The sequence below is a fragment of the Apiospora aurea genome (assembly GCF_038362705.1).
Source record: "Apiospora aurea strain CBS 24483 chromosome Unknown utg000010l_segment0_segment0, whole genome shotgun sequence".
Lineage (NCBI taxonomy): Eukaryota > Fungi > Ascomycota > Sordariomycetes > Amphisphaeriales > Apiosporaceae > Apiospora > Apiospora aurea.
In genome coordinates this window covers 2,640,483-2,668,157 of record NW_027117397.1, presented here as the reverse complement: position 1 = coordinate 2,668,157, position 27,675 = coordinate 2,640,483, and the positions used below count along the sequence as shown (strand labels likewise).

At 53.5% G+C, this 27,675-nt stretch overlaps 8 protein-coding genes across 8 annotated transcripts; 3 read left to right on the top strand and 5 right to left on the bottom strand.

Moving 5' to 3' along the window:
- Nucleotides 1–2,045: 2,045 nt before the first annotated feature.
- Nucleotides 2,046–4,141, bottom strand: PG986_014807 (HET-domain-containing protein; the record flags this gene model as incomplete). The annotated part of the gene is made up of 2 exons (XM_066851029.1): nt 2,046–3,473; nt 3,542–4,141. The coding sequence occupies 2 exons, from the start codon at nt 4,139–4,141 to the stop codon at nt 2,046–2,048; spliced, it is 2,028 nt and encodes a 675-aa protein (XP_066693267.1).
- Nucleotides 4,142–5,621: 1,480 nt separating this feature from the next.
- PG986_014806 (uncharacterized protein) lies at nt 5,622–7,555 on the top strand (the record flags this gene model as incomplete). The annotated part of the gene is made up of 2 exons (XM_066851028.1): nt 5,622–5,759; nt 5,891–7,555. The coding sequence occupies 2 exons, from the start codon at nt 5,622–5,624 to the stop codon at nt 7,553–7,555; spliced, it is 1,803 nt and encodes a 600-aa protein (XP_066693266.1).
- Nucleotides 7,556–8,132: 577 nt separating this feature from the next.
- On the bottom strand, nt 8,133–9,365 carry PG986_014805 (uncharacterized protein; the record flags this gene model as incomplete). Its single annotated transcript, XM_066851027.1, has 3 exons — nt 8,133–8,649; nt 8,913–9,198; nt 9,275–9,365. The coding sequence occupies 3 exons, from the start codon at nt 9,363–9,365 to the stop codon at nt 8,133–8,135; spliced, it is 894 nt and encodes a 297-aa protein (XP_066693265.1).
- Nucleotides 9,366–10,147: 782 nt separating this feature from the next.
- On the bottom strand, nt 10,148–13,963 carry PG986_014804 (uncharacterized protein; the record flags this gene model as incomplete). Its single annotated transcript, XM_066851026.1, has 6 exons — nt 10,148–10,780; nt 10,840–11,280; nt 11,337–13,366; nt 13,398–13,700; nt 13,774–13,891; nt 13,958–13,963. The coding sequence occupies 6 exons, from the start codon at nt 13,961–13,963 to the stop codon at nt 10,148–10,150; spliced, it is 3,531 nt and encodes a 1,176-aa protein (XP_066693264.1).
- Nucleotides 13,964–14,741: 778 nt separating this feature from the next.
- Nucleotides 14,742–17,212, top strand: PG986_014803 (uncharacterized protein; the record flags this gene model as incomplete). The annotated part of the gene is made up of 3 exons (XM_066851025.1): nt 14,742–15,086; nt 15,141–15,797; nt 15,854–17,212. 3 exons carry the CDS (start codon nt 14,742–14,744, stop codon nt 17,210–17,212), a joined length of 2,361 nt encoding a protein of 786 aa, XP_066693263.1.
- Nucleotides 17,213–18,223: 1,011 nt separating this feature from the next.
- Nucleotides 18,224–19,369, bottom strand: PG986_014802 (xylanase 3; the record flags this gene model as incomplete). The annotated part of the gene is made up of 1 exon (XM_066851024.1): nt 18,224–19,369. One exon carries the CDS (start codon nt 19,367–19,369, stop codon nt 18,224–18,226), a length of 1,146 nt encoding a protein of 381 aa, XP_066693262.1.
- Nucleotides 19,370–21,593: 2,224 nt separating this feature from the next.
- PG986_014801 (uncharacterized protein) lies at nt 21,594–22,430 on the top strand (the record flags this gene model as incomplete). Its single annotated transcript, XM_066851023.1, has 1 exon — nt 21,594–22,430. One exon carries the CDS (start codon nt 21,594–21,596, stop codon nt 22,428–22,430), a length of 837 nt encoding a protein of 278 aa, XP_066693261.1.
- A 1,952-nt stretch (nt 22,431–24,382) lies between these two features.
- Nucleotides 24,383–26,510, bottom strand: PG986_014800 (ATP-dependent RNA helicase dbp9; the record flags this gene model as incomplete). Its single annotated transcript, XM_066851022.1, has 6 exons — nt 24,383–24,623; nt 24,678–24,798; nt 24,854–25,092; nt 25,149–25,530; nt 25,584–26,130; nt 26,208–26,510. The coding sequence occupies 6 exons, from the start codon at nt 26,508–26,510 to the stop codon at nt 24,383–24,385; spliced, it is 1,833 nt and encodes a 610-aa protein (XP_066693260.1).
- Between the last annotated feature and the right edge of the window lie 1,165 nt (nt 26,511–27,675).

Sequence of the window (27,675 nt, the reverse complement as noted above, 5' to 3'; positions counted from 1 at the left end):
ATAGCTTTTCTTTCTGCACTCCGGACCAATGGCAGCAGGCCTGAGCACGGTCGGCGGAGGAGGAGAGAGGACCGGTGAGGCACCTTGGTGGCTCTCCTCTCGTTCCTTCCTCCTTTGTTCGTATCGTATGACGACCTTGGACCTGTTGCGTGCAGGCGGACAGGCAGACGGACAGTGTGCAGCGACCAGATATGTACCGGTGCGGAGCTGCAAAGAAGAATGGCAACCAGGTTTGCCTGCTGACTGACTCTGAATGGCCCTTTGCAGATGGGAACATGTGCCTAATGTTTCCAAAATGGCGCTATCCTGCCATCATCATGCTTTCAAGCAGCGTGGCTCTCTCCCCTAGATCCGCACGCCTCGTCAAGTGCGGTAGCATCGGCAGGAGTTTACCGTATCTCTCTTTCGTCCCCTCTCCCCGTCTCCATGGCGGAATGCTCCATGGTCCAGTGTACAGGCAAGCAAGGGGTGATACGCTTTTTCCCTTGGATGGTCGTTGCATCCCCCCCCTTGCCCTTGCCTTGCCATGCCTTGCCCACACTTCCTTCCTTCCTTCCTTCCTTCCTTCCTTCCTTCCTTCTTTGTACTTACCCGCGTCGATGGATGGTACTGATGGGGTTCCGTTTCTTCGCTACGGAGTACTGCCTGATCTAGTCGTACCACACCGCAGAAAGTACCGTACTTAACCTAACCTTACCGGGTTTGCCTACCCGGGGTCTTCCAGACAATAGCAAACACATAGAACGATATCGAAAACTTCCCAAAACACGTGGCGTCGCTGAGCTGCATGATCAAGATGTCACGGGTTATTACTAAGGAAATCAAGGGGGGCGGTGCCACCTACATTGTACGAGCGCGGCGGATATCTCCGCGCATTGTTCTTCAGAGATCGTCCGAGTTGGGATTGTGCTTTATGCTCGGATCGTCATAAGGAAGCACATGACGACAGTAATGCTGGTAAGCATAAATTGGGATATACTGGGTCATAAACTGAATGATACCTTGGGCATCCAAGAAACCTCCTGCTGGTTTCATAATGCAGCTATGCACGGAGTACTGTGTTCCTTCCATCCATAGTTCACACTGGTCATATATAGGGAAACCATACCCATGGTTTTAAAAGATTGCGCTCAGATACTATTGAACCTTTCTCCCTTAATACAAGGAATACGTTAGCCAAGGCGCTCGCCGGAAAGGCATCCGGCGTGGGATCCTCTTCCCTACAAACCTCCTGTCAGCATTTTCCCAGGAGGGATGATGTGATAAGCAGGGGGCTTAATGGCATCATCGTTGCGACGGTAGCATGGGAATAGCTTTTTGTTTCGGCCCTCCGGGCATATTCTGATACGTCCGTCAAAAGTAGCATGAAATTTGCATATAGAAGGGACGCCGAAAGAGGGGAAAAGTCGAGGCGCAAATATGTCGATTAATTCATGCTGGTGTACTAGGGGGTTACCGCGGAAGCATGCTGCTATCCATGAACATGCCTCCTGTATCTTAGGTGGCCCCTGACGGTATTACTCGCAGAGAGCGGCGAGCCTGCCGCCCGTGCTGGCGAAGGAGGAACACTTCAATATGTGGGAGTTTTGTCTATCCAACTTAGATTTGCGCGAGACTGGGGATTCCGAATAGATTTGCAGCGACTGGCTGCCAACTCATTGCTACGCCGGTACTTGCTTACTTGGCAAACCGAAGAACAATCTGGGAACAGACTACTACAGACATAGACACACCCATGATCTTCGTCAGGGAATTTTGCTCACATATCAACAAAGTTGTCTTAACCCTTCTTATCTGGTCGTGAGCATTTTCCATGTACTAGGCCAGGTGCAGTTGTCCATATTGGAACATATCAACTCATACCGACTTTGCCTCTACTTCTTATTTATAATAGAACAGACTGGATCCTATCACTTATTGTAGTCCTAGAAACGTGCTTAACTCCATCGCGCCCAGTAACGACAGGCGATGGCTATGTCTGAATCTTTATGAACTCTCAGCGACCAGTGCAAGTCGTTTACCACGCCACGAGGAGCCTTGCACGTCTAGATAATGGTGATGAGGCATCGCCCATCGGCTGTCCTCTCCAGTGCTGGCACTTCCACTTCCTCCGAAGCCCTGATCATGCGGGCCAGGACGCGGCAGTGCTCAAGCGGAAGTCCCAGCGTCAGGCCCTCTTGACATACTGATGGTATATCACTTCCCACGTCGCTGTTGCTCTTGCCGTCGCTGTGCCTGTCACGGGGTGTTGAAAATACTGGGTTGCTCCTCGGGCTCAAATGCAAAAGGCCAACCCGGCGGAACAATCCCCAGGCTGGCGTCAACGGCTCCAAGACGAGGAAGCGTGTTGTAACATCGGGCTTGAGTTGGGTTAATAGCGGCACCAGGTAATATCTTGCTCCCGTGGCAACTTGAACTCCTTTGTGGTCCCTAGAGTCTCTATTGTTATCGTCCAGCTTGCAGTCTACACGGCCAAGAGAAAGATGTTGTTTTGGGACAAATATCTCCGCGGCGTGCGCCATTTGAAGTTCAAACTCCCGTCCGGTCAGGGTTGTCCTCATCCGGAACTCATCGTAGTCTAGTTGAAGAGGTATTGCGTAGCAACGTAAACGTAGACTCCCGCTCCGGACTCGACCAAAAGGGTCGGTCCTAACATAAGGCACCGTGTTGACTTCTTCGATATCGGCAAGGGGCTGGTATTCGTATCCCCCGTAGCGGAACTGCTTGTAGTCCACCTGCGCATTCATCGACACCCACGACCATGACGGGGCCAAATAATCCGCGTACCTTCCTCCTCTCGGGCGCTCCGGGTATGCGGACGACCGCTGCCAAGCCAGGCCTTCGAGGAGGTTATCAGACCACAGGCCTGCCAGATACCGTGACGACTGGAAGCGCTCGCGGAATACTCGAGCCACACCCGAGATGGCGACGAGCTTGTCCGTCGGATACGTCAAGTCGCAGCCGCTGTAGTATTCCACAATGGTTTTCCAGGCGTCGTGGGGGCTCGGGTGCTCCCCGAGTGTCCTCAGGGAGAGCGGCTGCTCGCCGTAGGTGTTCCTTCGGCTGCGAAAGCTCGTCGCTTGCGCGCCGTGTTCTCCTTTGGAGTCTCTGGATAGTTCCGAACTCATCTCCTTGGCGCACTCGAAGTACACCAGGTGTCGCGCGTAGCTGACGTTCCTGGTGGACAGAAGCCGTTCTTGGCAGACCCAGGCCCGGCTGTATAGGGGTTCTTTATCCAGGCGGGAATGCCATTCCGTGTCTCTTCCCGGCTGCGTTACCACGGCAGGATGCATGTTGCTGTTGCCCAAGATGATCACGTGGGGCCTGAGCCATGTAGCATCCCTATCGTAGAAGAGGCCCTCCTTGGCTGAACTGGAAGATGCTGCAGATAGATTGCAAAAGCCATGTCGGTAGACTCGGTGCATTTGGGCGCTCTCGGCTGCCCAATCCTTTTCGTCATCTTGGATGATACACTGAGCGGAAACACTTTGTTAACCTACGAACGGACTTGAATTGCCAGTCTCAGGGGGCCAACACATACCAACGAATCGATCCATAGGTATCGGACCCCGAGCTGCTGTGCAGCCTGGATGGCATCGGTGTATTTCCGCGGCAGTTCGTCCGTGGGGATGCGGTCTCGATACAAGTCGTATGTTGTCTTGGTCAACGTAAGAGTTGTTGGGTTGTTTCCCCATTGGTGGCTCAGGCTGACGTATCGTTTCTTCTCCGTCCACGTCTCCGTGAGAACCACGCGGAGTCGGGTTGCTGAGCCTTCCGTCGTCACTTCGAGCAGCCTCGTCGGGACCCATGGATCGGAGTCTTGACATTCCGAGTGGGTGTTTGCGCAGTTCCCAAGTCGGTCTTTCACATAATCCCAAGTCGCGGGGCCTCCTGTATAACTCCCCAGCTTCTCCGGCCCTTCGCGCAAGGACTCCGCGATCCAGTCGACGGAGAACGGCATCTTCAAGGCGAACTGGTCTCCTAAGGATCCGTAGCGAGGATTCCACGTGATGATGTGGAAACTGCCGTTCGCTACCATCATCACCCGGAAGAGGAGTAACACACCGCGGCCGTCACCTGCCTCCTTGATGACACGGCCGTCATTTCTCTCTTTGGCCAATGTTGCGAGAGAGGTCTCCATCCGCAAACACCACCAGCATCTATTGCGGATTCCATTCTCGAGGTCCTTCCTGGTGTGGTGCAAGATGTAGGGCTGACCGTCAAGATCGGCACGTCCGTCATGGCGGTTGTCAGGGTCGGTCTGCTGACGCCAGTACGCAAGCGAAACTATCAGGTTGCATCGGTCACAGCCGTGAACTCCGTCAATGGATGGTAAGGGAGGGTTGAAACGGTGATTGGCCGGATCAATAGGTGCCTGAGAACTGCGATTGGCTGGAGTGGTGGTTTCTACAGAAGTGTGACTACTTGATAGACTGATAGTCTTCTTGGACCTGGCCCGGGATGATTCTTGGCCCATGGCAAAGATTCGAAGTGCTATACTGCCAGCAACGCCTTGCGAGAATGGGAAAGAGAAAGGGGTGAAGATGAAAAGGGTAGTCTAGGCAGCGCCGTGGAGGTCGTGATCACGTAGCTGCGCCCCTTGAGCGCATGGTTTAAACCCAATCAGCCATCATTATATGGCCAATAACACGTCCATTGGTCAGAACTGGTCGGCGGAACCGGTCGGAGGATCCCGTTTACAGCTGGCAGCGACATCCTCACATGTGCCTTGATCATGGCTTGTTTTGAAGCGACTCGCCAGCCATCCGTGATGCCCCAATTGATATCAAGGGTGCCCAAAGTCAAACTACGCATTTTCCATGGCATCTCTGGGACTGAAGTGATTGGTTCTAGATGAAAAAGGATTAAAGAGGCGGCTACGTGAAGGACTTGGTTCGCAAGCTGTATTGAACGCACATATACGATGTGTCTCCGATTTCGCACACACATTGACGGATTGATACTCCTCTCGTGAGAGATAGTCCTGACAACAATATCATGGAATGCACTTACCCCGGATTTTGAGAAGAGACTACTGTAGCAAGCACGTTTGTAGTGTCTATGCCTAAGGCCGTCCGAAAGCAGAAAGGGACGAACCACTGCAGTTGCAGCTGACACCTTCTAGAAGCCGCGCACGGGCTTTCTGCTGCAGCCATTGGCCGTTCGCAGCTGCGTAATGAAAAGCAATTTGCTGGTTTCCAGACGGCGCAAGGCTACGGAGTACCACCAGCACTAACAAAGTTTGGTTATTTGGGGGCCTACAGGCTACAGCAGCAGCAGCAGCAATCTGGCCTTGTCTGCACTGCACTCTTTGTCTTACAGCAGGAGCCAGCAGCCATGATCCAGCCATAAACGCCCCTCAATCGTCATCAATCCGCTGCAGCTTAAGCTGACCCAACCTGGCACGACACGACACGACTGCAACAAGACAGACTTCACTTCACGACCATCCCGACACCCTCAACATTGAAGCCCCGGCCTGTGTATTCTATTCTACCTATCTCCTAAACCATGCTGTACAATTATTAGCCACCCCATAATCAATTCCCCCTCTTTCCCATCGCACTCTCGCTTCCCTACCACTGTATCATTATATTTCGCCAGCGCGCAAAACGCCCAGTATGGCCAATTCCATCCCCAGCACAACCATAACCCTCTCCTATCCATTGTGGGCCTGCGCCTTCGATCCGCATCATCCTGACCAACTTCTCGTCGGCGGTGGTGGCGGCCCAGGACGAAATGGCGTTACCAACAAGCTCGTGAGTCGCATTAAAAACCTAGTCAACGGCTGTTGTCATCCCATCCCCGACAATTTCAAAATTGTCGCGACCACTCCTTCTTTCTCCCCCTCCTCGTCGCTGACCATTGGGAAATCGCCCCATTTGCCCAGACTCTCCTCGATGCGTCCAGCACGCCCAACGAGATAACAAAAACCGCCGAGCTGGAATTGAGCGCCCAGGAAGACAACGTAGCAAGTCTTGCCTTCGGACCCCGCCGAGCCAAGTCGACTGTCGTGTATGCCGGTGTCAATGGGAGTCCCGACGACGTTAAGCGCGGCAACAATCAACATTTTCGAGTGTTGGGCATCAGCCCCTCCAACGGAAAAGCGGCTGGGACTAGCGGTGTACAGATCGCCGACAACAGTCGCCACTCCCTCTTCTCCTCCACGGACCCAGACACCTACCAGCGACTCCTCCGAGTGACCCAGCCATACACCGGATTGCCTCAGCTGGGCGCACTTGCGACGGGTCTGTCCAAGCAATCGCAAATTGTGCTGTTCGATGTGCCACTTAACGGCGCCGCGTGGAAACCCCGGGGAACACTGGACACCCCCGATGAAGCCATGGACCTGGATGTCGTGCAGACGGGTACCGATACATATCAACTCGCATACTGCGACAAGCATGAGATATTCACCGTGGAGGTGAGCCCGGACGGCGTCTCCGACCCTAAGCTCGTATACTCTCTCCCCCACGACGACGGCCCCACGAGCCGCCCCTCTTTTCGCTCAATCCGCTACCTGAACTCGGACTTCGTCTTCGCCGTCGTCAACAATGCGAACAGGAAGGGCGTCATTCTCCATGGCTACCGCTTACCCAAGCCGGACCAGGAGAGTGCTCGCTTGGCTGTAGTCAAGAAATTGCCCAAGACCGTTACTGCGTCGACCGGGCTGGCTGTGCGGAACCTAGCGCCTGCTGCTTCGCCCACTGAAGCGCATGGAGACTCGCAGTTCGTAGTCGCCGTGGCCGGTCATGATTCGTCGATATCCCTTCTTACCTTGGATTACAAGACGATCTCCAATGTCGACCTTTTGGCCAATTTGGCCCCCTTCTATACCGTCAAGTCTGCGCACCCCGCAGGCATTACTGGTCTCTCATTCTCGACTCCTCCACCTGCGCCAAAGCGCTCCAAGTCTGAATCAGATGTCTCGATTAAGCTTGCGAGCGTTTCTATGGCCAATACAGCCGTCGTCCACAACATACCGTTGAAGAAGCTTATCAACAAATCGATGTCGGGCGACACGGCCGCCTCCGAGCAGGCCCGCTACGTTGTGGCCCTGAAGTCGGTACGCGATCGTAAGGGATGGTGGCTCCTGTTCGGGACTTTACTCATGTTCACTACCCTGGTATGCGTCGGGCTGGCGATAATCGAGGCCAAAGGATTCGGTGAGCCCGTTCTGGGTACGAACCGTTTGCTCCCTGCCTCCTGGACCGTTCCCCTGAAGAAAGGCCCCGTCGTGGGCTCCAAGACCTTCGGGGACCTCCTCACCGACGTCAAGCCCGAGGCGCACGAGAAGGTCATCATTCGGCACGATGACCTCGGCGCCGTCGACGTGCATGGCCTGCCGGTGTGGAAGGTGGAAATCCACGAAGAGGAGACACACGGCCCGGCCAAGAGCTGGGAGGAGCTGGACGAGAAGGACCGTCACGTCTGGCGAGAGCGCCTCCAGAAGACGGGTCACTGGGTCGAAAATATGGGGGAGACCGTCTTGAAAGGCGTGGTGTTTGGTGAAATTGGTGGTGCGATTGGCGCCATGGTGGGCGAGGCGCTATGAAATGAAAAGAATATCACGAATTATATCGACAGGAAAGGACACTCTTAAGGAGACAGGGTGTGTCAAAAGTGGAATTATGCTGAGCAACAGCCCCCAGTGTGGCAGATACCATGCGCATTGATACCCACCACACAGCCATGGGCGATGTTACGGGCAGCAGCAGCAGGAGGAAGCTCTTGTACTATAAAGAACCTAAGTTTGAGTACTTTTACTCAGCAATCTGAGTAAGTGGTCTTGATGATTTCCACTTGGATCTTTACCACCAATCTAGACATAAAATTAGATATATCCACGTAAATATACATTGATCGTTTACTAAAGTAACGAGCATCGACGAAATTGCTGGTGAATGGGTATGTGTTTTTGATTGAGCCCCTGAAGGCATTTGTGAATATGTACAGCGTGATGGTAACTGACACACATCATCCATCTCCTTAGCTTTCTCTAGTTCAGTGACGAGATCGAAATATAACCATTTTACGTCGTCCACACTCATCCATCATAGTCATCACTTACCACCAGACCGTTCTTGGTGGCTTAATAAAAGGCCTCAAACCACCGCCACCGCCACCACCAACTACACCTTGAGGGCGTACATGCGCACGGGGTACAGGCCCTTGGGCAGGCCGTTCTGCAGCTCGGTGCGGACGAGGCGGAGGCCGGCCTTGCGGAAGAGGGCGCGGTACTTTTCGTCGGTCCGGGTCACGCTGCTGTCGAGGTCGTCAAAGAGGTCGGTGGCGCTGGTGGCGTTGTTCTCCTTGACGACGATGGCGGGCGCGGGGGAAGAGGCAGAAGAGGAGACTAAGACGTCGCAGCACCGGCGCAGGAAGGCGACGAGTTGGGTGTCGGTTAGGTGGCCTAGGCACCATTGGAGCCAGATGAGGTTGTATTTATGGGAAGGGGAAGAAGGGGAATCAGCGTCTGTTGTGGTAGTGGTAGAGGGAGATGAAGGGGGCCATTCTTCGAGACCCATGTTGTGGATTTGGCCGATCCCGGGGGTTTGGGAGAGCTCTTCGGTGAATTTGGCGATGGGTTCCACGACGTCTACGGTTTGGGAGATGTCGATGAGGAGGCCTTTGGTTATGCGGCCGATGCTGTTGGGGTGGGTTAGTTGTCAGTCAGTTCATGTTGGGTCAGGTTCGGGGGCATGGATACAGTATCTGGGCATGTAGATGGGTGACTAAGGGGGCAAGTTGAGAGAGGAGAGACGGGGATGTATGGGCAGTAGTAGCTGGAGAGGAACCGCCGCTTGCAATGAGATAGATAGGCAGGCAGGTATAAAGGTGAAGAGAAGCGTATGATGCCGAGACAGAAAGTAGAATCTCGGAACAGGTCAGAATAAAGAAAAAGTACTCACCCAGCACCGCCCTCCAGCGTCCTCTCGACCTTGTGCAGCCCCTGGGTCTTGCCGATGCCCAGCTTCACGAGGAAGGCGCGCGAGCCCCTCAGGTCGACGGTGGAGATACTCGGGAACCCGCCCAGCATGCCGTTGACGTCGGCCGAGATGCCGGACCAGTAGCTCAGCTGGTTCTCGGTCCGGATGAGGGAGTCCGGGGGCGGCGGCTCTTGCACCTCGTCTTGCCACTCTCCCTCTTCTTCCTCTTCATTGTCATTGGTTGCGGCAGTAGCAGTGTCATCTGGTTCTGCTTTGGTGTTAGCAACAGAACCGATACCGTCATCAACACCTCGAGTGTATATATCGGGCTCAGTAGAGCTCACTCACCTGTTGTCGTCTTGGCCGCTGCTTCAATCGCTGCAGCAGCAGCACGGTTTGAGGCACGGGTGGTGCGTGTGGTGGGGTGGGGCCCATGACGAACGATTCAGAGAGTCAAGCAGGATGTAAGAAGAGGTAAAACCGACGAGTCGATCGAGCACGTTTAACGAGAAAAACGAGTGATATCCAATACACATACACCAAAGGGGGCTAGCTGGTCATTGGCAACCGGGATTGTTTTACTGGGAACAATGCCTAAGTAGTAGGAAGTGACCGGGCTTTGGGGGGAATTGTGGGAGGGAAAAGCATCCATTCTCAATCACGTGCGGGATCCGTCATGTCTCGTTTGCAATGGAAGGATGCCTTCTTCACATACAACGAAACGCCTCAGAGCTCTGAAATATAGAATATGCAAACACTGCAACCTCGGGCTCTACAGTTTACTACTGTGCAGGTTGAAGGTGCCAAAAATGGTTCTTTGGGAAGAAAGCAGATCGCCGCGGTCCAGCAACCCAGTTCGTTGCGCCACGATGCAATGGGGCCATCGCAAGCCAGGCCTCCTCCATTGGCCGACTCTATACTTCACCAATACAGCAACAACAAGCTTAAATCACTGAATCGATGACTCCTTAAGCGGCTCCCACTCGTAATCACTTAGGAAGTTATATACGCTCAGAAGATCTATTGGGGGAAGGGAAGAAACACCACCATTTGAGGGCATCCACCTGCAAAGTCCCATCCATGATGGGGTCGCAGATGTCATGGGAGGATGTATGAGTAATTACAACAACATTATTATCTTGTTCTTGGTAGGATAAGGCAAACGTGGCCCCCATGCTCGGCCCGCCCTGGTTGGAATATAAAGTGTTTCCCTTGGTCTATAGCACGTAACCACCAATACCAACGCAGGTCCATTCGCGCACCCCCATTCCCTCTTCCAGCTCGACGCACCACCAGAGCGCCTCCTTGGCCTTGTCCACCTGCCCGCTCTCTTCGTGGGCCCGCGCCAGTGCGAACCATGCGTCCGAGTAGTTCCACCCGGTCCCCAGCTTGGTCAGCGTGGTCAGCAGACCGTAAGCTCGGTCTCTGGCCGCGAGACGGTCCACGAGCGGCAACGAGACGGCCTTGTACGGCGCAGGCAGCTCCTCGATCATGGAAGGAGATGCGTGTCGGTGGTCAGTGACAGGGCCGGCACCCTTGCTGGCATGCAGAATTGAGTCTCCCGTGTCATTGCCGCCAAGTCCCAGCGTAGTGGTCGGAAGCGTTGGCATGTCGCGATGGGGAAGCATCTTGGGGTCATGTCCCCCGGAGTTCAGGTTAGCTGGCTCGCCATCCGGTAGAGTCATCTCCGGGATGGTAGGAGTGGGTAAGAGCTTCTGCCCGTAGATGTCGAGGAGGATGTTGGACAAGCCCACGATGGCTGCAGGGTGGTTGGGATAATGCATCAAGGCCTCTTCGAACTGCGCTCGAGCCTTATACGGCGCACCCTCGCCCACGAAAAGATAGGCCATCTGGATAATACGTTAGTATCGCCGGCGATCACAAGGTTCCGGCAAAGGATGAAACTTACCTCGGACCGCACATCACTCCATAGCTCCTCGACGCTCTTCTTTCCACCCCAGCCAGGATGAGTGAGCGAGATCGCGTTGGTGGTGTCCTTGACGATCTCCGCTTGCAGACTGTCCACCAGCTTTTTCGCTTCCTCGAGGGCTCCGTGGGAGTCTTGCCACATATCCGCCCGTCGGTAAAACCCAGAAATCATCAGCCACACCTTAATGAGACAGCCGAGTCTTTGCCTGTCCACCTGTGCCTTGGGGAAGTGGATAGCAGGGAGCGTGTTGGGCGCCGAGAGTGACTCGAGGATCACAGCTTCCTCGCCTACCGTCGAGGCCTTCGTGGAGGAAGTGGAATCGTATCTTTGCAAGCCCCGCCCTGCCGAAAGGGACTGCGAGCTCGAGATGTGGTTTTTGCTGCTCCAAGAAAAGAAGTCGGGCCGTTCGCCGGCCGGTGTCTCCCCAAGGGCGTGAAGTATGCATCGCCGTCCAAAACTGATGGCATCTTGGGTACGGGTGGTTCACTGTTGCTGGCCGAGCGTTGAACGGAGCCAGTGCTCTCGCGCTTCTTCCTCAGGCTGTTGCCTCGCTTGGTGGAGCCACTTCTGTGCCGGCTACGGACGCTGCCCGACGACTTCCAATCAGAAGAATCGCCATTTTCCTTTGTGACCTGGATAGTTGGCTGCGCTGCAGCAATAGCGCTGCCGGCAGTCTGGGGCCTGCTGGTTTCGCCTTCAGCCACACTCGCGCGGCGCGCGGTCCTGGACTTGGTGCTGAATATGCTAGCTCTGCGAGTTTGCACCTTCTCGTCAGCGCTTTTGGGGCCGGAAACTGAGTTTCGTCGTTCAGCAGATGGTAGGCTCGGTTGCATGCTGCCAAAGAGCCGGGTATACAGAACTAGCAGCTCATGGCTGGCGTTCACAGCAACCTCCGGGCCCTCCAACAGCTCGAGTAGTGCAAGCTGGGTCATTTTGATTTCTACAATGCCTTCCTTCTCGATGTCATCCATGTCGTCCACTAAGCCGTGCGTCTTGGCGTTTCCTTCCACCTCATTAAGATGCTCGCTTCTATAAGCACCCCCATCCAGATTTTCGGATCCGAAGAGGACAGTGGGATCATCAAATTGCTCAAAGGCCCCTTCACAGGCCCGGGCAGCCATTACATATTCTTGCCTTGCGCTCAAAAGAAGTGCGAGCAAGTGCCACAATGGAATCAGCGACCGTTCCCGCCAGTAAGCATCTGATGGATATCCCTGGTCTCCCGCCTTCTTGTTGGACATGAGCGCAGCCTTGACGAAGTCGATGGCAGCGCTCAGCTTGCGCTGCTCCGCAAGTAACAAACCGAGCGCGAATAGAGTCCTGACATCGGTAGGATTACCTGTTTCGGGGGAGAGGGACTTCTGGAAACACCGAATAGCTTTCTCTTGCGCCTCAGCTCGGACGACTGCGCTGTATGTCTTCCGCGACCATTGGGCCTGTGACAGTCCAATAGCCTGCCACGCCAAGGCATTGACATGAGCCGGTATCCTGGGGTGCAGGGGTTCGCTGTCTTCGGTCTCCTCCGTTAGGGTGGGAATCTGCTCATCGAGTTTGGGGAGCGGTCCTGGCAGTTTCTCAAGCATCTCTTCCAGCTCCTCGCCGAGCTTACGAGCCTTTTCGGCTTCGTCCGTGAACCCGTATTTACACAACGCTGTGATTGCTCTAGAGAGTGTTTCAAGCACAGTCGCATCGTCGTCCAAACTCGGCTCGGGATGGCCTGTTTTGTCGACGCGCGCCTTCCCTTTCTTGACAATCTCCAGATAGGAATCAAGAGCTTTAAATGCCAGGTCGAAATCTGCCACAGCCAGATGAACTGTGAAGAGGTGGCGGAGGATTGCAGTCGAATGGAAGGTCTTCGTGGCGGCTCTGTAGAGTATATCAAGGACGCCACGGCTGAGTCCTTCCTTCCCGCCATGCCCCAGGTCATGCTCGTCCCAATCCCGTCCGCCGAGAATGGTCCAGTTAACCATGACTGTTTGGACGAAGAGTTCTACCTCCTCTCTCTCCTCATCGGCGCGAGGGAATGTTGTTTCGGTCAAAAGGAGAGCTTCGTAGGCTGCCTCAACCTTCTTCAACTCCGTCCTCAGCTGATTCTTGGCTGACGCCTCATCATCAGGCGCTTTGTCGACAAAGCCAGTTGGGAATGGCAGATCCTGGCGAAGGATGGCCGAAATGGCGCCATAATACTCGTACCAAACCCTTCTTCTAGGCACAGCATCACGGAATCCTTGACCGCCTGTTACCGAAGTGGTTGGAGTCCTCGAAGTATCCCAGTAGGTGGCCCAAGTGCGGAAAGGTGCAAGGCTATTTGGGTCTTCCAGCGTTTTCTCGCCTTGTTCCAAGGACTGCGCGTGCAGCATGCAGTATTCCGTCAGGAAGAGTTCAGCCCAAAACTGCAACTCCTTGCGCCCCTTTTCCCCTTCCCAGATCTTCGACAACGATGGCAGCGATGATTCGAACACAGCCAGGGCAGGAGGTCGCTCATTGTCCCGAGAAAGACAGTTGGCTTTTAGGTAGGTTGCTTTCAGAGCACACACCTTTGTCCATTCTGAGGTGGGGGGTCTCGGAAGATTCGAACTGCGAGTATCCCTGATCCGAGCCTTCATGCAGCTGAGCAGCAGCGGTACTGTAGTCGCTCAAGGCCCAATACGTCCAACCAATGCAGACCTGCGCTTGGAATCTGTCCTCGAGGTGGGTGCTCTCTCCGGCAAGTGCGGACTGTAACTTCTGCAGCTGTTCTGTAATCGCTGCGTTTTCGGGCAACGCTGTCGTAGGACGTGAGGTCTGTTTATCCTGCTCTTTCGTTATGGCGCATTCGGTCTCGGCTGTCGTGGCGAAGCCTGGAGCAACAAGCTGGTCAGAAGCTGGGTTACAGTAACGACAGGGGCTATATTGGTATTGGGGGCATCCTACATGACCTGTTGGGAGCGTGTTTCCGGACTTTGCGCACCAGCTCGGGCACAGCGTCCCATCTGCCCTCGCAGCGAGCATCGTCGAGAAGTGCAAGGTATCTCTCCCCTTTTACGGGGTTCTGAGGGTTTCGTCTTGTCAGCGACTGTCGTGTCGACAGCAAGGGAGGGCAGGGGGAACAACTGACACTCATTCTGGGCAAGAGCGTGCGTCAGAGGCGCTAGAAACAGCAGCGTGAACTTGGACCAGGGCTATTGGGTAATTCAGGGCGCAAACAACATGTCGCTCTCGCCGCAAAAGGAAGAAGAGGAAGAGCAAGGCGGGAAGAAGAAGCAGGAACGTCAGTGGCCAAACCAAAAGGAATTATAACGTGCTGCAACAAGTCGGTAACAGAGGAGCAGGTCAGAGGAAGCTCTCTCCTTGAAGCAGCATGTCCAGTAATCTGATCCAATGATTGACAGGTTGACACTGACCGACCCGGGCGCCGGGGGGCAGGAATTAATGTTCCAACCTAACCTATCATGGACAGGGATGGCGCACGTTCGATGGAACAAGAATTGGGTCGCCGTTCAGGGGGAGGGGCAGGGGACTTTGGAAGCTGGGAAGCCTCACTGTGGCTGGTGCCTGCTTACGTAGCTGCTGAGCTAAAGTAAGCTAAGTATGTACCCAAGTACACCGATACACCAGACCTACTACTAGACCTAGACTCAGTGCTGCGTCTCGGCTCGCTATCGATTGAGGGGCCCCACTAAAAAGTTCAATTGAATCAAACGAAACTTCGATGACTTCGGATGGGCAATATCCCCGACCTTGATATCGTAAATTGACTGCTGCTACGGCTTGGCTGCCGTCTTGTTCCGCCATACGAGATCTCACCCTCACAGCAGCGAGCCTCGGATTGAACAGGGTCTTATTACGGAACCAACTTTGAGGCTCTCGCCTATCTTTCGAGGACCGACCGTTGAGCTATCATGTCGCTGGTGTCATTGCCCCCAGAGCTACGGTCTCTATGCCGCAAGTTGACTACCACCAAACCAGATCAGCTTCCCTCTCTGCTGCCGTCCCTTCTCAAGGATATCCAGCGCTGCCAAGGTCCACTCTCGGCGCCGCAGGAGGCTAAGACCGGCGCAAACTCAACCGAAGCGGCCGTGTTGGTGCATAAGCTCCGTACTCAGATCACGACCCTCCTCAATGGCAGGACTATTGAAGGCCGCTTTGCGGCTGTTGCTCTGGTAAAGGCTTTTATCGAGGCCGGTGGCTGGGAATGCCTCCGTGCCTCAGATGCTTGGGTGAAAGGACTCTTGTCGGTTTTGCAGGTTGGTCACAGATCCCTCTACGTGCCCCTGATTCCATCCACTGACTTTTCTTAGAAACGCGATCCTGTTATTACAAAAGAGCTATGTGTTGTGACTCTGACGAAAGTTTATGTGATGCTGCAAAGCTATCAAACACTGATACGCGAGATCGCTACGCCAACTCTGCCAACCTTTGCTCAAGCGTGTCTGGGAATCCTGAAACCCCCAAGCTCCAGCAAGGCACCGAAGCCGCCTTTGAGCTTCATTCAAACTTTATTTGATGCTTTTTCTACCCTGATTCCCCTATACCCTACCACTTTAAGACCCTTCAATGGCCAGTTGCGGTCCGTTACGAGGCAGTATCTTGCTCCGACATCTTCAGATGATGCATACACCCCTTCCGGCCTGCGAGAAAGCAGCCGTCGTTTGGTTATCAGACTGCACATGACGGCTGCAAAGGGTGGTGGCGCAGATGAATGGACTAAGCACCTCAATTCGCTCATCAAAGAGTTCCACATGACGGCCGACCACGTGCTTCGGGCCGTCCATGAGAACTGGGAGTCAACCACCGGCTATACACATCAAACTGTCAGCTTTGATACTGAGCCAGCAGGTGGCGGTGATTCCCTGGATCAATTCCCCAAGTGGCAAGGCATCCAGTCTGGCAGCGAGAGGATGATCTCCTTACTCGAGTACATTGGTGATTGTCTTTGCTGCAGCACCAAGGTTGCGGTGACTCTTCCCATCAGCGCTCTGTTCGATATCTTGACCCGTATTGTGTCCATCAGCCCCCTGCCCCGGGGCGTGAGAAGACGGCTGTGACCCAGACAAACAATGCAATCGGCAGAGAGGAGAAAGATGACCTTTGGACGGTGTTCCCAGATATCCAGGTTGCAGTCATGAAACTATGCAGGCTCTTGGCCAACCGACTGGAGAGGAACTACGTCCCCTTGGCCCAGGAGACTTTGGATTGCGTACTAAGAATGTTTGAGACCGGTTACCGCTTGCCGCAACTGCGAGAAACTACCTTTGAGGTAGTCAGCATGATGCTCCCCCTATGCGGGCCAACAATGCCGAAGACAAATGTAGCTGTGCTGGCGCTCGTTACAAAGACGTGCTGCCGCGACCTTCTTGGGCATGCAGGCCATATCAAAGCACCCAAGACGCCAACCCCTACCGTACAGAACGGAAACAAGACCAAGAACATCACACAGAACGCAGATTTGTTCCTGACAAACATCGCCGAGGAGCAGATTCTAAAATCTACGCTTCCGCCCTCTCACCTCAAAGCTGCCGAGACCCTCTTGGTCGCCTTCTTCAGTCACCTGCCCCAACACTACATCGTCTCGCAATTGCGCACTGAGTTACTGAAGACGGCCGTCCTCTGCCAAGTCAAGGACGCGCAGATCGCGAGCGTCCTGCACCCTTCGCGAGACAGGAGTGGGCGGATCCCGCAAGTCATTTTACCATTCCTGTACCGCCAGTTCCCCCATGATGAGAGCATCGAGGTGTTGCGTTTCAACTTCCGTCCCATGACGGCTTCGGTCAAAGCCGACTTTGCCGATGGCGGCGACTACGCTGATGATGAAGACGCTTCTATGATGGAACCGGAGGATGGGTACGCGTTCGACAAGCCCTTCGAGGCTGCGGGGGCTTCAGCCTCGCAGGCGGCTCAAGGCGATGACGATAATCAAATGGCGGTAGACGAGCCCACCTCGTCAACAAAAGTCGAGCAATCACTGCCTACAACGGCACCTATCCAGCCTAGTCCGTTCCTAGCACAGCCCACTACCACCACCAAGACGAAACCCGAACCGGCAGCAGCGGTAGCCGAGTCGCCCGTCCGTACCATGACAACCAGATCCCTGAAGCGCAAGAGCAGCAGTGGCGTGGAAGCGGCCGCCGCCACGAAGAAGAGGGTTGAGGTTGAGAAGAAGAAGGCCGCAGTCGCTGTTGAAGAAGAGACAACGACAGCGGCTATGGTGGAGGAGAACGACGACCCCGGCTTCACCTCGGTGGGATCACTGGTCGAATCGACTCTGAAGAAAACCGTACCTACAGCGGAGGCGGCGGATGACGATGATAGTGACGATGAGAGCGTCCATTTGAATATGGAGCTCGACTCGGATGGAGACGATGATGAGTAGATAATGTAGATAGAGTCACTGCCAGCTTAGTATCGCCATTTCTTCTGAGATTGGTAGATAGTATGAATTGAAGCACAGAAGAATTCATAGCGTAACGTCCTTCGTTTTGAGGGCTTGATTTCTTGATTTCCATTGTAAACGTCCGTATTGCATCTTACTTGATGAAAGGGTACCGTAAGTCACACTACTGGGAAGGCAAAGCAAGGCGTAACATAAAGTATCCGTGTATCAGTCAGAGAACTCCCTGCCATCCAAGTCTCTCTGATCCGCCTGCTCTAGTTGAAACCGACAGGCACATAGCCTTCGACGACAGTGAGATGAACGTGCTCGTCTGGGTAACTCAAATTGAACACGCCGCTATCTCATACAGAACGTGCGATGAGAGCTCTCTGTCTCTGAGGCATCCCATTCGTATAGTAGCGCCGTTATATATAGCAGGCAGCGGCGGCGAGTCTAAAACACACAGCATTAGTTGCAGTATGCAGTAGTGTTTCTTTTGTCATGACATAGTCAGGAACTGCCACTAGGGCCGAATTTCACACACACACACACACACTGTGAGGGTATGGTTTCTATTGATGTTGTTGCACAAGGAACCAGAAAGGTCCTGATGCGTAGCTACGGAAGTATGTAGGTGTAGGTGCCAGTGTGTGTGTGCACAGACCACCTATATGGGGCCGTGACACACACACACACACACAGCCACACTTCCTTCTTGTCGCCAAGTAGTCATGCTGAGACAACACACTGACAGTTGCATATGCAACTAGCAGACAGCTTGCTGTTCCGTAATATGACATTCGTTGCCCCGAGGTCACAGAGGGGCAACCTCCAACAATCGTGCAAGATCAAGAACACAAGGGACGAAACGATACGCATCTGATTTGATCTCTCATTAAGCCACCATCCAGAAACTCCCGACTCAGTGATCTGCTGTACCCCTTATGTGTATCCTAATAACTAGATTGTAGAAATCAAATTGTATTAAAAAATGTCTCCTCTAGATTGAATCTAAACCATCGCAAATAACGTGACGAATAAAGCAAAAGCAAAGCCCAGAGGCGAAGAAACCCCCTCAACCGACGAGGCGTCGTTCGCAACCAGCACAGCCGTGCCGATCTTGTGCGACTCGTCCACGCTGCAGACCATTTTGCAGCCGTCGTTCTTCCGCTTGACGACATGCTTGGTCTCGACATCATGCCGCACGTTCCCGTTGCTGGCCGTCGTGGCGTCGCCCGTGGAATTGTAGAGCAGCTCGATCCACTGGATCTGCATGTAGGCCGCGTCGCCGCGGGTCATGTTGCCGGTCCAGACGGTGCCTTCGCTCCACATGTTGAAGATGACCTGGGCCGGGTCGCGCGGGGTCTGGAAGCCGATCTGCGAGACGTTCTGGCCGTCGACGTACCAGGTCGTCGTCTTGGGGTGCCAGTCGACGCGGTGGACCGACCACTCCTCCCAGCTGCGCGGGACCGTGGCGTTCTGGGTGGCCTGGCTCACCGTGTCGCCCGTCCGGCTGTACGACGGCTGGTTGGTATACTGGATGGTGTCGGGCGGGTCGATAGTACGAATCTCCAGGTCCGCCTCCTGGATGAGGTTGGGGTCGTCGCTCTTGCGGTAAGTGAACATGGCCGAGATGGCCCCCTTGGCGCCCACCGTGCGGGCGTATATGCGCGCCGAGAGGAAGTGGTAGCTCATGGGTATCGACTCGAACTCGGCGGCGGACTGAAACTCGTCATGCCTCATGGTCCGAAGAGTCAAGAACGTGTCAGACTCTGGGTCTCGGTCCTTGTTCTTCTCAATGTAGACGTTACTGGGCGAGTTGACCATGAGAAGCTTGGCCTCATCATCCTGGTTGCCGCTGTTGTTCCAGGCTTGTATCCCCCACGAGTCCATCCATGGGCTCTGCTTGAAATAGTCACTAGCGGGCGGTGCGTTGCTGCTATCTTGCGGGTCATTGATAGGTTCCGGCACGTTGGCGTACTGGGACAAAGACCGGAAATCATAGAAATTGTGGCTGGTGAAGTACTTGGCGTCAGTGCCGTTCGTAACGAAACAATCGCAATCGTTGTCACTAGTTTCCTGAAAGTCGGCAGCCTTGGCCAACGCCGTCATGGCGAGACCGGCTAGCAAATAGGATCTCGGGTTTGTGAAGGCCATTGTAAACCAATCGCGCTAGGCTCAGTGTTTGTAACCGCCAGCTCTGGCCCTTCAGATGTCGATTATCAGGCGTAGCAAATTTGATCGAGCAATCAATGCAGCAAAAAGAGAGATGTGAAAGGGTGACTATAAGAGAACCGAGCAAGCGGAACGCCAACGTATTATTATATGTCGGTTCTGCAGAAGCGAGGCGAGCGGATGATATGGGACGATGCAACGGGACGACGTTCCTGGACAGACAACCCCATCGACCCCACGCACATGATGTTTGGGGTAGCTGCAATGGCTAGAGTGTGAGTATGCCAAAAAAAAAAAAAAAAAAAAAAAGCACAAGGCCGATAACGAGTGGGTTGGGGATGGTCTGGTGCGGTGAAGCACGTAGCCAAGGCAGTGCTCCTGCGCTTCTGCGCTCCTGCTCAAGCTAACTACACGAGGGTGCCTCATTGGGACGGGACCTACGTGCGGTTTATCCAGGCACCGACGCGATGTGCTGCCGCTCTCCCCACCCAATGGGGGAAAATGGGGGATCTAGGCCCTTCAGACAAAGAAAAGGTGCAGCTTAGTCAGGGCTTGGCCGGTCAGGTTCAAGGGTTTGGCCAGAATCGGTTGCTGATGTGTGCGTTGAGGTTGTCGTTGGATAAAGTAGAGTGCATCATCTGGCTAAATGGCTGAATTGTCAAATAGGACCAGTCGGGTCAAGCTGCTTGAGAACCGCTTGGTCGGTATCTTCAAAAAGAAGAAGAGATAGAAGATCGACCACTTCCTCACCACTGCTATTGGGTAGGCAGTGCTGCAAAGAGAGCTCTCTGCAAGGGCATCGAAAGGAAATGAAACATTCAGCAGCTGGCTGATCGGCTTCCAATATACTATACTCGGGATTTGCCGAGCCAGAAAAGCAACTTCAGCAATGCGAGGGAAGGCGCACCAGCAGGCCGGCCTGCTCGAGGGAGCGCAGATTGCAATACGGCCTGGCCAAAATTAGCTCACTCAAGTGTTGGCAAGCGACGATAAGCTGTTGATTAATTGCCCATGGACGGCACGTCGTACAAGAACGGTGGCTGCATTTACCTGGTTGCCTCCCTATCTCTATGTAGGGACGAGAGTTGGCCGCATGTACAAGATGGCTTGGAACAGGACTAGCAGAAGCCAGCCACCAACGTGGAACGCCGGTGTCTTCACTTCAATGTTCAGCCCAATGGAGCAGCCACCGGAAATGAGCGCGTAAGCGACGGGAACGCAGGCGGGTGGCAGAGCTTGGCGTACAGTACGCTCGAGGAACCACGCCAGATGCCAGTCACCTCTCCTTTCCGCGGCGGTCCCAGTACTTCCCGCCTGTCCGTTGCAGCTGCACTTGACAGACATACAGCGCAGGAGGCGTCACATGAATATTTCGTGCATGTAAAAAGCTGCGGGCATGTCAAAACGGAAGGCAGCACCGGAGATTATTAAATGAAGACAATCAGGTTGGAGAGCGGCAGTACATCCTAGGTAGCAATGTATCAATGATATTGATCGGAGAAGTGTGATATGGAAAGTGTGATATGGAATGCGATCTGCATCGTGTTAGATCGGGAGCAGCCGTGTGTGGATAAGCCAAATCCACTCACCGTTCCCGTCTTCGAGATGGAGGTGCCGGGCTGGAGGTGTGATGACGAGAGAGTTGGATGATGGATTTTCCGAAGCCGATCTTTGCGACATGCGCCGGGGCAAGCGAATAGGTACGAGACCTCCTGGCCCTGACGTTGGACGATAAGCCGATAAGATTTCTGATTCTGGGCTAAATGGAACGTTAGGAGGCTCGCTCTCCTTGGCTTCCATCGATTTCGAGAAAGCGGGATCTGGAAACCATAACCAAAATCATAGCCATTGTTCAGCATCATCATATCTAGCGCATCCATTTGATGTATGCACTCGATCTCTCCTAGGGTAGGGCCTTTTTACCTGGACTCCAGGTCAATTCTTCCAGTACAAGTCACCGGACTAGTAAATGTTATTCCGCAGAGCACGCGCTGGAGACCTGGCTGAGCAAGCGACCACCAAAACAGCGAGAAGGCTGGCTGGCTGGCGTTGATCACTTCATCGTACCGGCTTTTTGCTCCATCTTCAGTGTTGCCGGATATGATGTTTATCACCCTTGTGATTTGTACATGACACCCTGCTAACAGACTCAGGATTTACCTATGATATAAGTTGTCGGAAACCCCGGAGAAACCCCAAAGTGATCATGACTTCCGCAATCAATTCACCCAAGCCTGACGAGGCTGCGCCCTCGACCTCCGAGGCACCACCACATCAGGTCCCCGAAGCACACGTCGATTCTCGGCCTACAGAGGCGGAAAAGTCTAATCCCTCGGAACCGAACTCGCCGTCAGCCTCACCCGCCGAGTCCACAGAGTCGCGAGAGTCGGGTGAGGCTTCGCCAGACCCTTCAACACGAGAGGCATCGCAAAGCGCCTCCGCGCCTCCCCTACCTAGCGAACCGGTACCAGAGTCGGAAGATGATGGTTGGGATTATCATTGGGATGCGACACATCAGGCTTACTTCTTCTACAATCGCATTACGAACGAGAGCACGTGGGAGAATCCAAGGACCAGGACTAGTGGCGCAAGTGCTCCTGCCGCCATGCCTGTCGCGCCTTCTGCGCCTGGCGTCCCGGAGCTGCCCAAGAACGAGAAGCCGCCGGCCGGAGGATACAACCCTGCCATCCACGGCGATTACGATCCCAACGCGTGGTATGCCCAGCCCAGCGAGGGCCCGGAAGCCGGCCAGGCCCCAGTCCCCAGCACAGAGGCCGCCTATGCCGCCATAGGATCCTTCAACCGCTTTACCGGTCGCTGGCAAGCCGACGACCAGAACCCCGATAAGCACAACGATGAGTCCAAGTCCCGGCGACAGATGAACGCGTTCTTCGACGTAGATGCCGCTGCCAACTCCCACGACGGCCGAAGTCTCAAGGCCGAGCGCTCCGGCAAGAAGCCCAGCAAGACGGAGCTCAAGCAGTTCAAGGAGAAGAGGCGCGCGAGGAAGGAGGAGAAGCGCCGAGCGTGGCTCTTGGATTAATTGAGCCGACTCATATAGGCTCACGGCGTTCGGGGTTAGTGAGTGAATCACCACGCACAAAATCGGTTTGATATGCTTTCATTGTGTACACGGCGGACGGCGCTTGATGCAATTCCATGACCAAATCGTGGAACATCAGGATTTGATTTAGGGTAATATAGAAATGGCTCGTTCATACGGGCTCTTTGGGCTTTAGTTGGATTTATGTATGTGTGTATAGCAGTGGGTTCATCTTGAATGAAAGAAGCTACCTAGCCTTTGAAATCAACTTGCAATTGCCTACCTACTTACCCAACGTGATATCACGGGCCCGTATGCCGGCTATGCCTGATAGTCAATGGTGATATGTGCCCTGGGAGTATGTCGCATGCCGAAATCAGGTGGTATTTTCTGCATCGTAAGTAGGTTGGTTCACTGGAACAAGACGTTCGTGGAAGAGGATGAATCACTGACCATCGTTTTGATGCCAGAGACCTGCAGTCATGTCTACTCCCAGGCCCGGCCGGCCAACTTAGGTAATCATTCCATTGCTTCCCTGCATGGGAATGGCCTCCTTTCGACTATCGTAGGTTTCGCACCACTCATGCATGCAGTGAATCTAGTTCTGGCCATATATCGCCGATGGCTTGCTACTGCAGGAGATATGGATGGGGTCTTTGGTTGTTCCTTCCGTCTTGGGTATATGTAAAATATTGTTTTGTTGATTGGCAAATATCTAGGCGAACTGTACTTATCCAAGTAGCTTCATGTATGTCCTCGATAGCTGTGCTTCAATGTTTATTCTAGCTGCTATTGGAAGTTGGAGACGAATTCCCGTCAAGCGGAAATGTGAGGACCTAGGCCCCTAATCAGCTTGCTTAGCTAGGCATTGTCGCCACTGGGAATGTCCTGAGGCCATATCGCGTCCCTTCGCCCTTCGGACTTTGAGGTAATCCCGGCTGCAAAGATAGCTGTTCGACCAATACGAGGAGATTCGAAATCGACCATAGTGGGAGAAATCGAGCGCAAGCGGCCCGGGAACGCCGATATTGAGCAAATAAGTCTAAAAACAGGATGTATGCTGCCCATCCAATACCATGCCGCCGTAATCGGAGTCGCAACAGACGTTTCCAATGTATTGGACCTTCTGTCATTTCAGGGCTGATCTCCGAGCGTGCATACAGTAACCATCTGTCAATTGATGTCTACATTCCCAGCCATACAGCCCAAGAGCTGCCAGCGAGTAATAACCGCTGATGCCGTCGGGTTGCTCGGTGCTATTATCCAATCCAGGGGCTGAATCAACCACCAATCATTCTTCTTACTGAGGGGCGTTGGCCATGGAGCGGAAATGCTTACTAAACATTTCGGCATCAATTCCGCTCTTGAATTCGATCAGACGCTGGCGACAATTGTTGACTTGCCAAGTACGAGCACGCAGTATTCAGGTACACTGTAATGGACTAAGGAACGCTGTAAATGCCGCCTCGACGCACTGAATCAAGCTACTTGAGGTACTCAGGTACGTTTTGTACCGTCATTGCTCCGAGACGCCGGAACCAAATAACTCCGGAAAATACCTCCTTAACCTTCCGGCCAGTCACAGCATTGGCCTACTTATCTACCTATGTACACGCATACATACCCAACCAAACACCGATCATACGGGTTATTTCACTCAAACATAATATGGGTACAAGTATGCTATAGAATCGGTCTGTTGTTGCCATTCTAATAGTGCCGACCGACCTTTCATCCAAATCTTACGATGACTGAAGTAGTCGTACGGCAAAGTTCAATTCTTATACGAATAGGGATGCCATCAATATGAAACCCAGCAGTTCTTACCCGGACCTAATTTCGAGATACAGTCTTCACGATTTGGCTACGCACTTGCCAAAGAGAACGGTCTCGGGAATCACTCTGGTCTGCAGAAACTGCAATGGTATCATTATTGGCTAGACATCTGACGCTCATTTACCCTTACCCTTTCCCCTGCCCCTGAATGACTTGAGCGGATCCGATTTCCGAGTAAAGGTCCTCTTGCCCTTCTTGGATTTACCCTTTCGGTCTTTGCCGTCTTTGGGTTTCCGAAGAGGCACATATCCAACATTAAGGGAGGACACGGCCTTCTTGCCGTCTGGCGGAAGCAGGTAATCGGGGACCTGCTTCAGGTGAGGCTGTAGTCTCGCTGCCCTCAGTTCGGAGTCGTGTCTGCAGAAAGATTAGTCTCCAAAGGTGCAGAGAAGCTAGACATGTAGTGCTTACCTCAGGTGCTGAAGTTCCGCCGGGTTCTCCTCGAAATGCCGCTTCAGCTTCTCCGACTTCACTAGTTCCTGCTTCAACTCCCTGATTCGAGCCTCTCTAATGGCCACTTTCGTTACGGCACCTGAAACGTTGCATTAGCAGACAGTCAAAATGTAATGGACTCAAACCGAACTTACGCAGAGCATCGTTCATACGGTACCGGAACGCGTCAAGTGACTTCTTGTCGAATTTGTATGGCTTCAACTCCTTGCCCTTCTTCGCTTGTTGCTTCGCGATCTTCGCCAGTACCTTCTCGTCATGCTCCGTAGACTCGATCGAGGTGGGCATGTGCTTGCGATACTCGTTGCTTGGGATCACGAACGACAGAGATATGCCATGTTGGCCAGCTCTCCCAGTCCTGCCTATACGATGCGTACTGTTGACTGTTAAAAATGGCCCGCAGAAAGCGTGCAAATTGTTTGCCAGACTTACTAAGATTTTGAGGACGTGGGAAGGTCGAAGTTGATTACCGCCGCAACTCCCTTGAAATCAATACCGCGGCTCACACCATACTCCCTGTCGCGCTTTGCGGCCTTCCGCTTCTTCTTTGGCGGATTGCTGCTCTTATCATCTTTACGGTCTGCGCTTTCGCCATCTTTTTGCTCTTCGGCATCTTCTTGCTGCTCGTCCTCACCCCCCAGGACTTCGTGCTCATCCGATGCAATCAGAATGTCGTACACGCCTTGGCTGAACTGCTGCACGATGTGAATCCTAGAGTTGATGGGGAGTTCTGAGTTCAAGACAGTGCTTCGGATACCGAACTGTTCCAAGTACAACTTCAATCGATAACTCCGATCCACGTCATGTACAAATACTGCCGTTAAGAATTAGTCTGTGTCGCCGAATATGTGCATATCAGAAACATACCAATAGATTTCCCCTTGATCAGCTGCAGTTTGAAGATGACATAAATGCAGAGGAACTTTTCGTCCTCAGCGCACTTTACGTAGAATTGATCAACACCACCTTCCGTGTCGTTCTTCTCCTCCAAGTTCAATATCGCGGGGTCGCGACAGAACAGATCCTTCACGGCTTCGACATCAGATGTCAAGGTGGCTGAGGTGAGTATGGTCTGTACTCCCTTGGGAATCGTCGAGGCGATGGTCTTAAGGTTCTCATCATAGCCATAGCTGAGAAGCAGGTCCGACTCATCTAATACCAAATGCTTGAGGCCGTCGAGGGGTAGCGCTGAGCTCTTGATAGCCTGCAGAACCCTTGCAGGGGTGCCTACTACGAGATCGGGTAGGTTCGATAGAAGTGTTCGGGTGACAGCGTCGGATAGCTTCTCGGAGAGTTTGACAGTCTGGATATCCTTGCAGAAGGCGGCAAAAGTGTCTATTACCCTCACCACCTGGTCTGCCAGTTCCCTCGTGGGAACCAGGATGAGTGCTGTCGTCAAAGGCGCGGATGTCGTCTGTAGTCTGTCAGTTAGCACACGAAGGACCAAAACGCCGGGCTTGCACAGCTAACGCAAATGGGGTAGATGCATACCTGCTTGCGCTTGAGTATAGCCTCTAGGAGAGGAAGGACATAGACCGAGGTTTTGCCCGAGCCAGTCTTCGCCTTTGCGAGTACATCGCGACCGTCGAGGGCTAAGGGAATTGCTTTGCTCTGCACGAGCGTTGGTTTCTTCCAGTTCTGGCTGGCGATGGCTTGCAGAAGGCGCGAGTCGAGACGGAGGCTCTCCCAAGTGGCCGTCGTCCCTGCGTCTGCGGCGGGCGTGGATGAGGCGGTTGCGGTTTCAGCATTCTCGGTGGCGGCCGGCTGGTCGTTCTCGTCCAACTTGCGCTTCATCTCGAGTGGTCGAAGTGCTGCTTAGCAGCAGCCTGAAATACAACGGCTGATATTAAAAATAGAATCCGGCTTCGTTTCGGCGACAAGTCGTGCAATTGGGCATTGGTTTGTCTCGGCTTCGCAGTAAAATCCCACCTAGCCTGCAGCAGGGCGTGCTCGTTCGTCCCTCCTACAAAACAAAATTTCGAGGTTCCGAGCTTATCGCTTATCTTATCAACCCAATCTTTTCCTCTCAGCAATCCATTTGCCTGATTGGCTGGGATCAGTGGAACCAAACATTGAAGCCTGCGAGCCTGAAAGCACCGCGACGGCGGGTTCATTGATTGTGAATAATCCAATTGGCCTGCCCAGCAAGCACCTTGCTTGTCGCCTAAACCCAAAATACCATCCCGAGTGCTCCCATTCAGATGGTAGTCCAAGCCCTCGTTCAAGATTACCTAAGGTAAAGCTGCTTATATGGACTGCAGGCAACCCCAAGCTGCTTTGCCCAGTTCGACTCCTTTCCTGTATCAGTATCCGTGATGCCTCTTACCTAAAAGAAACGCCAATGGGCTTTCTATTTTTGGTCCCGAAGCCCTTCGCGTGCTTTTTGCGACATATTGGCCTCATACACGTATTGTCTGGAAGCAACCGCAAATCAACGGTAGCTGGTTAAGTGCATTCCAATAATATCACCACATAAGCAGTAACATAAGGATTGCAACACGCAGATATGATTCACCTTGGCTAGCGCATCATCCATCTCTTGACGTCCTTGTCGAAAGCTTCTCCATTTCTTACACGAGCCAAGCAATATGATCAAGCGTCCACTTGCTGATCTTTCCGTGAACGACGAGAAACATCGTCATTTCGTCACATCTGCCCCTTGGTCAACTAGAAACAAAGCGGTCAAGACGACACGCAGACAACGGCCCTCCTCCTACTCCACACCCCCAGACCCTATTACTTTTGCCGCGATGTGCTCCCCAGATTTACTATCTGGGCATGTGGCATGGGGTGGCAGGTGGTCAAAACGAAGGTCCTACGAGCTTGACGCTCACGCGTCTTGGCCGACTTGCCGATCTGTATTCCTTTTGGAGGGTTCTTTACCATCCACACGACGCTGCTGGTCGTCAATTATATCATCGGCCGCATTGCCTTTGTTCAGGGAGTTACGGTCTGTTTT